General features: G+C 29.2%; 2 protein-coding genes across 2 annotated transcripts; one reads left to right on the forward strand and one right to left on the reverse strand.

Annotated features, from left to right (window-relative positions):
• Positions 1-509: 509 nt before the first annotated feature.
• On the reverse strand, positions 510-1,339 carry LOC108565571. Its single transcript, XM_017925106.1, has 3 exons — positions 1,275-1,339; positions 1,019-1,219; positions 510-962 (listed from the first exon to the last, which is right to left on the reverse strand). Exons 1-3 carry the CDS (start codon positions 1,315-1,317, stop codon positions 739-741), a joined length of 468 nt encoding a protein of 155 aa, XP_017780595.1. The 5' UTR covers positions 1,318-1,339; the 3' UTR covers positions 510-738.
• A 7,161-nt stretch (positions 1,340-8,500) lies between these two features.
• On the forward strand, positions 8,501-10,206 carry LOC108565568 (E3 ubiquitin-protein ligase siah-1-like). Its single transcript, XM_017925101.1, has one exon. It carries the CDS (start codon positions 8,572-8,574, stop codon positions 9,808-9,810), a length of 1,239 nt encoding a protein of 412 aa, XP_017780590.1. The 5' UTR covers positions 8,501-8,571; the 3' UTR covers positions 9,811-10,206.
• The last annotated feature ends 2,399 nt before the right edge of the window (positions 10,207-12,605 follow it).

A 12,605-nucleotide genomic window follows, 5' to 3' on the forward strand; every position in this document is an offset into this window, starting at 1 on the left:
TCAAGACGATGCACCAATTCACATATCCGTTTTCGCGATGGCCAAAATCAATGTGTAAGTTCGAATTGTGTAAATGTGTAAATGAATTGTAAGAAAAATGACTTGCGTAACGAGCGACGTTTCGCATAACAAGTGGAGAAGTCCAGGATTGCGTGCCTGTTACATCATTTTTAAAACATTTTGAACAGTTTAAACTCGTTAAGCGAGGTTCCTTCCATTGTATAATGAAATTAATAATCATTTACAGATGTATCGAAAAAAGTTTTGAACTGGATGTTTAACAAACGATAGTAGTGATTTTTTTTAAATTTTTTATAAAATAAATATGCGTATCTTTTATTTTTTCCACAATCTGATTATATGTTTATGTAAAATAATTACTAACGTTATATTTAAGCATATTTAAAAGAAAAGTAAATAATATATTTTTTTAGAAAAAAAAATCATATCTAATAATAAATTCAATAAATTAATAATTTTAATATTTATTGTTAAAAAATATAGGCCATATAGGTCATTACATATAAATATTATTTACAAGTTTACAAGACTATGGTTATGGTTAATTATAAACAGATATTGGAATGATTATGCAATTATTTAGCATTTTCCAAACTGCATTCTGCTTGATAAAAAATATTTTAGTCTTCTTTAAATTTATAATTTTGTCATTTCTCTAAAAAAAACATTTAAATAATATGATATTTTTAGAAACAATTCATTTGAAGATTATCTTATCTAATAAAAACTAATGCTATGATTTAACAGCTTTATAAATGCAGATAGTAAAAGCGTTACGGACCACAGCGATTTCAGATTATGTAAGGACGAAGTGATATTACATCTATCCCCATCGCATACTTTACAACTGAACTTCTCGTTCTCCTCGAGCAAGTCGCAATATCCTTTAATTGTCTCCAAAGTACCGCGGACGCAGTTTCTGTACATGTATACACCATCGCCTAAAAAAGAAAATAATCAGTACATATAGATTTTTAAATCTCTAAATATAGAATACTTAGATATAAACAATTATGGTTTTCCTCTTGATCTTCGATATTGATGTTGTAATAAATACCGATGGGAAATTCTTGGTTAGGAAATATTCCCGTGTACTTTAATCCATCGCAGTCAACCACCTTCGGCTCATTTCCATCGGACATGTGACAGACACTGTCTTTGATACTCGTCTCGCACGAAAAACAATTCAAACACAGAGCTAAACTCCACATTCTTATTTTGGCTCATTGAGAAGATTTATGAAGAATACTCACCTTCTTCGCACAAAATCACTATTACTAGAATGAGGATTTTCATTGTATCAACTGAGGTAACTGCAACTAATTTGTTTATAATACTTGTCGATTATAATATATTATCGTTATCTAAAAGTATTTGTAAATCTAATCTAAAACGTCATACAATTTATCGATACGTTTACATTTTCTAGGAATGAAATTGTGAAACATAGAAAAGTATATGTTTATCCTTTAAAAATAATCTAGAATACGTATTTCTAAAGAAAATTAAAAGATTTTTTCAACTTACATACCAAGTGAAATTACATTATAAAACATGAATCTAAATATTATTGTTTGTGCTTCATTCTATTTCATTTAACAATAGCTTACACAAAGTTATTGCATCTAACACTGATCATTTTCACTATAAAAATAAAAGTGTTAACATTTTTCATCTGGAACTGTAAGCATTTATTAACGACTTATTTTCAAGAACCATCAATATTTTCAATTCTTCACAAGATTTTGTACAAAATATCTTCATATAATTGAATTATTTTCAGTCGTAATCTTTAGCTTGTTTACATCATTCATATAACACACATCATTTTGTCGTCTTGCAATTCAATGAATTCAAACACAGAACTAAACATCTTCTTACTATTCCACAAATTGAGTATAATTACCTACAAGTAATTTCTTAACTGTGATTAAATTTAATTATTGTTTATACAGAATAGATTTAAATAAAATTATTACTACTTAAAACAAAACAAAAATCACTACAAGATCAGTTAAAAATAGATAAAGAGGACAGAAGGTCGATAGCTCTTCAGTCAGATATTCTTAGATTGTTCAGTAAGTAATTTCGTAATTCACTTGTAACAAAAAGTATTCAAAATAATCTTCACTGAATATGTTATATATCAAGGTTTGTCTTTTGTTGGTTCAGAATTTAATAATATTTCTACCTTTATTTTTATCATTTTTAAACAATATTTAGATTCAAGTTGCAATTGTGATTTGTGTTAAAATACACATTTTACAACTAATAAAAATTGCTCAAATTTGTCTTTTTAAATATTAAATATTTTGATGACATAAGAAAAACAATACATTTTGAAATAAAATATTAAATACTTTTATCAATTTTAGAAATTATGTAAAATATATTTAACAAGTAAGTCTTTCGCTAATAATGGGGAGTTTACAAATTATATATTAAAAAATATATGAAGATTTAAAAAAATACATTTTGAATGTTTGGTTTTAACATTAATATTATCTTTAGAAAAAATATAATAATAGAGTTATAACTATAAGTGTTATTACTATGTACCTAGAGATTGAGTATTCCAAAATACAGAGCTTAACTCGGAGACTGATTAATTAATTATATATAGACTGACTGACTTTATTAAATCTCTAAAATTATATAATTGAAAGGATTCAATAAATGGAATAATTGAAGTTTGTTAAATTGATCTCTTCAAAATGGGAATGTATGCAGTCAGTCAGATAGATAGATGACTTTACTCGATCCGCGGGGCGTTTGCTCTACGGAAAAGTAAACGATGCAAGAAGTTCCGATTTCGCAGGAATTTAATTTCGGTTCGGTTGCAGCCAACGATTTAAGATTAAAGCCGGTCAAACATAGGGAAAGGGATGCAAGGGTGGCCACTCTGATTACCAAATTACTTCGTAAACAGTCTGATACGTGCGGTTATTCCTATCCCATGTTTACTCGGTCCACCCCTCCGTGCAGTGTACTTAGCGATTCTGCAAACACGGAATAGGAACTGACCCTAAGACCTCATCCGTAATACACGGAACACATTAATTATCCGACGACGATTCCTAACATAGGAAACTTTGTTTTAGGTCTTTTAATAATATTTTCAAAAGGAAATTTAAATTTAATTATGCACAGCTTAATTTATTCGAAATAAATAGATGTTTTTAAAAGCGTTTTTAATTACGTTTAAAGTATGTTTACTTATTCTTGCATCATTCTTAATGTAAATATACTCCTTATTAGAGTAAGGAGTTCCAAAGTGATCAATATTATATTGTTGGGGGTCATTTTGAACTTAAGGGTAGACAAAAAGTAAAAAAAAAAACTCTTGAAAGTGTCGACGGTCAGAGAAGTTTGACGACACCTGCTCTAATCTAATTAGTAATAATTAAACACCAGTAAAATCATAGCTGGTACATCCTTATACTGAAAAGCTGCTTAAAGTTATTTCACCATGTGACAAGTATTTTCAGAGTAGTTTTTATGTCCCTTAATATTTTTTTAAAGGAAAATTGAATTATACAAAGTTTAATATTTGCAAAATTAATAGATATTCGATTAAAGTATAATATATTTACTCATTCTTCCATCATTATTAATCAGTAAACATTGAATATCTGATGTAAAATGCAGATTGTCAGCAGAAAATGCATTAATTTGTTATACTATAATATTGATAGTCCTTAGAAAACTGGTTTGCCATAATGGGGATCTTTGTTTAACTATAGATCTAAGTGTGCCGTAAAATAAAATAATTGAAAAACACTGTCACTGTGTTTGAAACCAGACTAATCAAGATTGTAAATATTAAGGGGACCGGAAAGTAATGTGGAAATTCAGACAAATAAATGTTTAACTTATTTTTATTTTTAATAAATAATGTTCTACCCTCATTCTCAACAACTTTTGCCAAGCAGTACCAACCCACCCCAATTCATTAATTTTATCCAGAGTTCGTCTTACGCAGTGCTGTTTTGCATTATCGTGTTGCCGAATAACGCCTATTCTGTTACAATCGCTGAACACTTTTCAATTAACGATTGATTTATTCCATCAAATTGTTCACAGTAAAGGTCTGCATTCACAGTTTGTCCAGGTTTGAATGATTCCGCGAATACTCCACCAAACACACAAAAGTGCCGTTTAGAGATGTAGACTCACTTCCAATGAACAAACTATCAAAAAATGGTTCAGTAGCGTGTCGCTGTAGCAAAAAGTTGTATGTGATGAATCGGTTAGCTTTGTTTTCTTCAGTCATATTATGCGGTACCCAAACAACTTCTCTGCATACTTTACTAATCTGTTGCAAATATTATTGGATGTTCGACCAAATTTGGTTAAAAATGTTTGAGAGTTCTTCGATTGTTAGACACGAATTTGGTTCCACTTCTACCCTTAACACGTTATTGTTTAAAGTTGTTGAATTTCCTGATACGATATACGTCTAATGCACTTGGATAAAAATATCAAATGTTTTTGGTAGCAACTGTTGAGTTATAACAATAATTATTTAGCCTACGTTTTTTTTTTATTTTAAGTAATTTCAAACTATATCTTAGTATATAATTTTAACATGAAGAATCATATCAGTAAACAAGAACACTTTAAAAATGTTATCTCGGAGACAAATCGTATGGTTTAAAAATGTAGTAAAAATGTAAAGATATATTCTACAAATATTTTAATCTCATCGTTTTATTTTAGAACTAAGCTTGTATTTAACTTCTACTTACCAATGCATAACTTCAGGAAACTTCAATATTTCAATCAATCAGAATTCATTATAGTAAATTAAAGTAAGTTTACGTTTGTACATTTCTGTGGGACCCAAGTTGCTCTTTTTTTTTGTTAAACTGTTTCGGTCCATAATTTGTATTGATGTAGTTTATTTTTTCTTACATTTTTTTTTGTTCTTAATTTATCAACAAAGATAAAATTCTTAAAAATTAGTACACATTAGTAAAATACATGTTTATACGTAAATGATCTATTATGTTTCATTTACACAGTCACGTTTATGTTTATGCGACTTTCTCGATTATTTTTATTTCAAACTGTCCGATTATCCAGACTATCCAAGGTATGCTGTATTTATGTTATACTTCTGTTGCAGAAATTGAATAATCTTCTAGCAATTTTGATTAATTTTCAGTTTTATAAACTTAATAATTAAAAGGACTTATAATACTTTGATACGGTATTTACAAATGAAATAACTTTTCACTTAATCTCTGGAAACTCTCCAGCCCTTTTATATCCCCTAAAACCGGTGCCTTAATCCGTCCCTGTTCCCTGTAGTAATAGAACGTCAAGTGTAATCTGATAATATTAAAGTGTGCGTCAGGATTTCGCGCCGTGTTTGGTTTCGCGACGCGGACGTCCGTGGAATTTCTAAAAAGGATCGCAGGTTGCGAACACACACTTATTTCCTTCTCTTCCTCATCATCTTCGAAGTGGAGGGATTGTTCAACTTTCCTAGAGCACAGCAACTTGTAATCTCTCGATTCCGTTCTCATCGTTCTACAAAGAAACCGCAAGAATGATAATGACAATACTTCGCTTCCTGTTTTCCGTGATATGCCATTTTTTTTGTTACGCGATTTTTGTTTATTTCGAAAAATAATAGCTTATTTATCTGTTTTTACTGTCAGGTGATAATTAATCCATTATATAATAAAAAAAACCTTGTTAAAACTGTTTTGATCATTACATCATCATTAAGTTATAGAGTATTGTGTATCCAGCAACTGTTTACTAAATAGTGTTTAGATAGGATTAGTAAACTTTTTAAACTAATGATTTTATACCAGTTCAGAATATCTTTTTTCATTCTTATTGGAATATTCCTTGAATGATAAATTAAATTGTAGTTTATTTCAAATTACATTTTTATTGTGCTACTAAAAGTCAGCTGAAAATTATTGTGACAAATACTAGTAAAACACTATATGATTAATTGGAATTTAAGAATACTATTTTGATCATTACATAATAATTAAGTTTTATGGCCTTTATGCAAATTTACTTATAACCTATAGAAATAATTATCAAAATCATGGAAATATTGTAAGAAAAACGCAAATAATTATGTTTTTATCACTGAAATTTAAATGTAAAATGCTTTTCAAAATAAATCAAAATTGAACCAATTTCATTCTAAATTCATTTATCTACATAAATTTATTTATTTAAAATGCCTAAATAACTGAATTTTATTAAAAAATCATCATAAATCATCATTCACATATAAATAAAAACATGAACAAACTTGACTTCATTGTAAGTATGAGATATACATATTTCCATAACTTAATAGCTGAATTTACGTAAGCACGTTACGTTACGTTATCTCAGTTAGTCAGCAAATATTTCCAACACATAACTGGCGAAAACGTTTTGGATATATTTTGAAATCTTGAATAATTCAATTTTTACTTCCATTATTTTTTATGTAATAAACAATATCAAATATTGTCAAATATACTTCTAAATATAACCTATATTTATTGCATAATAACTTCTTTACTACACTAAAAAAGATATAATATTACCTTATATTTTTTTTAGAAAAATATGTTTTCATTTTATAAAAATTCTAGTAAGTAGTGATGACTAAGGACAAGGTAATAAAGCTTAGTTATGAAACAAATTGATAAGATGTATAAACAGATATACGTCTAGAAATATTATTTCTATATAATTAAACGACGGTCGTTTCCTTGAAACATTTCAGTATAAACTCAAATTATATAATTATTTAATAATTTAAATTTTAACAGATTTCAATGAAAACCGAACTAAAGTATCTCTATTTTGTTTAAAATAATTTAAAAAAATGGGAAAATTTTCAAGGTATAACTTTGGACGTTTTAAAGACAAGAAAACAAAATATAATTTTTCAGTCCATCAATATTCACCTTGTAACAAATGCGCATTATTGTTAAAGAAGATAAATAAATATTAATAATGAATGTATACAAAGTATATATAATATAAAGTATAATATAACTTTTGTTGTTTTCACTACTTTCATTGCTCACAAACAAGGATATAGCGAGGACATTAATTTCGCCCATTACCTGCTTATTTTAACTCGGCATTTGTTTTAATTTTCTTTAGTCCTTATGCTTTCTTCTGCATATACATGAAACGTAAATTAGGGTAAATATAATATTTAGGGCAGAAAAACCTATGGTCAATAGCCATTTGTATCAATTAACTTTTTTGAAATTATATATATTTATTTTGTTCTTTTTATTAATGTATATGTTTTTTGTACGATTGATGCAATAAACATTATTATTATTTATAATATTTAATAATTACATCCTAAGATTTTGTCCCAATTAAGCGGCTGGCCCAATTATCCGAAATTACTCAAAAATTACAGGATTAGTGCTTTTTAATATTTTCTTAATAAATTGCACAAAATAAAATAAGTAACAAAACTATACCTATTATGTATGCAATACACATTTGTATACATACTACATAATAGAAAATGATATAATTTCTGGAACAATAAATATCAGGCAGATCTGTCCATGGATCCGGCTCAAGCACAGCATCCCAATTAAACAGAATATTGTCCCGAAAAAGCGGAGTAAATATGTATTATTGCCTTAGCTTTCTTTTCGTTTTTTTAAGATTTGTCCCTAATAAGTGGCTGTCCCAATTAATCAATATTCCAATTAAGATGAATCGACTGAATTACTAAATTAGTTCATCTGTAGATCTACTTTATATAATGTTTATATTATTATAAAACATCATTCTGTGTTAAACTGATTTTTAATTCTTCTAATAACTATTTTTTACTTAGTAACATTATTTTTTTGTTAAATAATTGAACAAATATGATTGCTTATGACAGTTTTATTTTCTTCGGTTATTTTTTTAAATTATAAATTATATAATATATTATTAAGGAAGTGTGATTGACAGAATATTTTGTTTATCTTTGATGAAGGTATTTCTTGGAAATGATAATGAGTTCTTTTTTATAAATACCTTGCATAGTGCGAGTAATCAGTTCCGCCAATATCCCGTACTGTTTAAAAACGAACTAATCTAGGTCACTAAAAGCGGTTAAAAATAAACAACGCAAAAGATACATGACTATGTATAGTAAAAAAATAATAATGTAAGTATAAAAAATAATTTTGTGTACTATATTATTTTTTATATATTTTATATAAAGTGAATGAGGCAAAGAGGAAATGGAGAATTTGATTTGTGCTTGAACGAAATCTTATTTTCGGTAAATAAGTAATACAGTAAACACAACATAGATAAGCTAATTTGCAAGAGATAAGAGCGACGATGTTGATTTATTGTGATCGTTTGGCTGCTTTCCTTATTTTGGAAAATTGAAAAGAATCGCTCATTAGTGCGACGTGTTTCAGATAAGCGAAATTATTATTATCTAAATTTAGTCATTCCCAACGCAATTATCTATCTGGCATAAACGACGATAAGCCAGCACCGAACAACAAGTAGAGCGTACAGTTGTTCTGTGTTAGTTTTGTTCTCGAGATGCAGAAGTTCGTATATTTGTGTCCAGTGCTGCCGTTAGGATCGTGCCCATGGGAAGGAACCAGAGAAGAGGTGCTGCCGCATTTCAAACATACCCATCCGGATCTGCTGATTGAGAGCAATGTCTTCAGGCTGGACGATTTGGCAGGCGAGAAGAACCAGCTGATGTCGTACTCGGAAGAAGTGTTCCTAATACAATCAAGCAGTGTCAGCAGCAAAATTGAATTGACCTTGCGATATCTGGGCAGTCAGGTGAACGCGCATACGTTCAATTACTACGTTGTTGTTCAGGCTGGAAAGTATGCGTTTAATAACTTATACTCGGACAGCTACAATCCGGTGAGGAATAATGGACCTATCATCGAAATCGATATGGATATATTGAAGATGACGAGCAGGGGAGCTCAGGAGGTAACGTGCACGTTGAACCTAGAGATTTCGCTCAAAAATTTGTCGCGCGAGTTGAGCTTGAAAAGGAGCAAAAGACTTGCTGTTAGCAGGAACAGCAGCTTCACGCTGCAGCAGATCTGTCCAGAAGAATCGTACTTCGTCGGTGAGAACATAGATTTTGTAGATAAAAGGTATACAGACTCTGATAAATTGAGTTTAATCAAATGCAGTACGTGTAGTGATAACATGACTTCGCCGATCTACATGTGCGATTCCGGACACAGCGTGTGCTACCAATGTAAGCTCAAGACCTGCGGAGTCTGCGGAAACAGCATCCACGACTTCCGCAACACCGACCTAGAAGAGGAGAGTCGCAGAATGAGACATCCCTGCCGCTACAACCTTTGCTCAACCGTTCTCGAAGGCCGCATCATCAGGGAACATGAAGTCCAGTGCAAGTACACCGGGTACAAATGCTTCGTGTGCTGCAAGAAGTTTGTCTATAGCGATGCCGAGGTACACTTCAAAATGGTCCATCCATCCTTAAGGCTGTGTAAAGATATGATCGTCCAGTTTCCTCTAGATTCGCACTTTGTCATCATAAGCAAATCCGGCATCTTCGAGTGTTTATCCGAGAAGCAGATTACCATTACCCAGTGGACGGTGCGATTCTGCGGAAGCTCCCAGTTCTTCTACGAATGCCAATTAACCATCAAAGGAAAAAAAGGTCACGAGAGGAAGTACGTTCTGCGACGTAAAGGCAATGACCACAAACTCACACTGAACTTCAGTGAATACAAATCGCTCAAACCTGTGATGGCCACTTTACAGATACACGCGCTTTTCTAAGAGCATCTAACAGAATATGTAACTCCACTTAGTTTATTTCATTGCTACAGTTGCATGATCTACAGGTTTTCATTAGAATTCACTCTGTGTATCTTTGTTTGTTTCCAAAGGGAGACCAGACAACGAGACTCACTACACCTGGCGCTCTTGGAATTCACTTTTAATCGTTTTTGTTTCTGTTTATTTGCGGAAGGATTAAAATTCGAACCTCCACACGTTTGCACGACTGTTTTCATCTGCACCGGGTAATTTCCAAGCAGCACTCAATTACAGAGACTTTCCCTCTTTTCAACTAAATTGAAATAAAATCACTTATTAGGGGCTTCGTGCTTTGCAACTCTAAGTCGAACAGTGTTTATTGTTGCATATGAAATTCCGCCATTCTCAATCTTATAAATAGTGTTATTGTAGTTGTTTTTACTTAAAATTGTATTAAATCTATTATTTATTTTAAGGTTTTACTATAAGATATATTTTTTTAAATAAATGTAAACATAAAACAAATGCTTTTATTAATTAACGATAAATCTAGTGAATATTTAACAAAAACCTCATAAATTTATAATAATCAACTCTCCCAAATAATTAATCCCATTTTTAATTAACTAATCAACGTATTTTATTTGCTAAACTAAAAAAATATCATAAATATACAAAATACATAATAAAATTTATTATTTATGCGCAATTTGATGCTTAATGTATCGATTTTCTTTAAAGTAATTATCAAAAAAGATTAAGGAAGTTCCTTAGTTAAGAAATTAATTAATTTTGCATCAACCAGAGATTACAAAATGTTCGTTATATTGAGTTGTGTAATAAGTTCCCACGTTTTTGTTATTTAATTTTTTTCCTGAAAATGTGTCTTGCTGTACAAACCTATAAAAAAAAAGTACTTAAATTAGGAAGTAGTGCTAAGCGATCAGTGTTAGATGCAATTACTCCGTATAGACAATTATTAAATTAAATAGATAACTGCGCCAAGAATCAGCTTTAGACGCATATTTCAAAATGTAATTTACTGTATACGAGATGATTATTTATTTTATAAAACTTTTATTTTTTCAAGAGAAAAACTTTTTATTTATTTTACTTATTAATGATTCTAGTATGTTTACGTGTAAAAATGATGCAATTTTGTCGCCTCCTATTTGTTAATCGAGTTTTAACTAAAAAACATGTATGAACTCTATTTATTAATACTTTTTGCTCCAAACAATGTACCGGACAATCTTTAGTTTTACATACACATTGAAAATATAGGATCAATAAAAACATTTTGATTAATCTCACGTTTGTAGAGCAGATAGCATTACGTAATTGAATGAATGTTTCAAAGAGAATGGTACACATTTTGCTAATTGAAATCCCGAGTGTTTGCCAATAACTTCATAACGCGTATTGATTTTAGTATAGATTACATATTGCACTATACTCTCGGTATTCTGACTAATTCTGTAAATATTGATTAACGTTTATACCATAAATGTACCATTGGTAGATGAACCTGAACTAATAGTGTTTTGATCTAATAAAAAAATTGTAAATAAATTATAATTTTATTTTTAAAAATTTATTTAATTAAGTAGTATTATCAGTAATCAATGTGAAAAATATTTACTAAATATTTTTTAAATTATTATCCTAAAATAATATTATTTGCAACAGAAATAGTTTTACTATTTTCTGCTAGTAATATATGTTTGACGCATCATTTAAGTCAATCGATAACATAAAAAGATTGTTGAATTTAAAATTAGTCAAACCATATATTTAACAACAATTAACTTTGTAATTTATAGTAATTAATTGATTAATATAACAGATAGAAGATCATCTCTTCACTACAAATAATCTAATAATAATCAGGGCTCCAGTGTGCCCAAAGGAAAACTCTCTAAGATTGTAATTAAACAACATAATATTGGACATATATTTCTACAGTTACATAATGTCAGTGGTTTGAACGCAATATTTGTAATTTCCGGAAACATAATTTTATTATGCAATAATACACGCATTATTCAGATGTATGAATAATTTCCATAACATGCCAATACAATTTGCTTCAAATATATTTTACAAATTATTGTATATAGTTTATGTCTTTCATTCAGCAAACATGGATACTTAGCCAGATAAAATTAGTTTGAGGAAAGTTAACAAGTTTATTTATAATCTACAGTAAATTTCTACATTCATACAAACGTACAAATTATATCTATTGAAAAGGAAAATTATTGATTATAAATTTTGATAAATAGGATGTTTCTTAAAGGCAATCTAATATTAATAAAGATATAATATCAAAAAGATAAATCTTATTATGATTCTTTATTTCTAAGTAAATTTGTTCTTTAATAGGATAAACTTAGATAATAGACAATATTAACCGAATTGATATATGTATGTTGATATAGAAAGAAGATTAATGTAAAATTTATCGATTTTATGAGATAATTATAATGTTTTTTTTTTAATATTACAGAAACTATTTTTATTTACCGGAAGAAGAATTATCTTATTGTATCTGAATTTTTCCGCGCCGCCGCAAGTCAAAACATTGGTATATCTCATGGCAAACTTTATGTTAATATATTAGAATTTTCGCGACGCACGTGATTTATACAGTTCAATCATTCAGTTAACTTTCTGGATAATAATTAAAATAACTAGTTATTCAAAACATATCTGTGTGAAAGGTACAACAACATCTCTCAACACCTATCTCGCAACTTTTACTAACAATTCTTAATAAGAATTAAACTATGAAAACGACAATTAGTTGTCCATTT

This window comes from Nicrophorus vespilloides, unplaced genomic scaffold (genome assembly GCF_001412225.1).
Source record: "Nicrophorus vespilloides isolate i.1.1-1 unplaced genomic scaffold, Nicve_v1.0, whole genome shotgun sequence".
Lineage (NCBI taxonomy): Eukaryota > Metazoa > Arthropoda > Insecta > Coleoptera > Silphidae > Nicrophorus > Nicrophorus vespilloides.

Coding starts and splice junctions, on each gene's coding strand:
- LOC108565568 (XM_017925101.1), top strand. CDS start 8,572: ATGCAGAAGTTCGTATATTTGTGTCCAGTGCTGCCGTTAGGATCGTGC.
- LOC108565571 (XM_017925106.1), bottom strand. CDS start 1,317: ATGAAAATCCTCATTCTAGTAATAGTGATTTTGTGCGAAGAAG. Junction 1,220..1,274: donor AGTGATTTTGTGCGAAGAAG/GTGAGTATTCTT, acceptor TGTGGAGTTTAG/CTCTGTGTTTGAATTGTTTT. Junction 963..1,018: donor CCATAATTGTTTATATCTAA/GTATTCTATATT, acceptor TTTCTTTTTTAG/GCGATGGTGTATACATGTAC.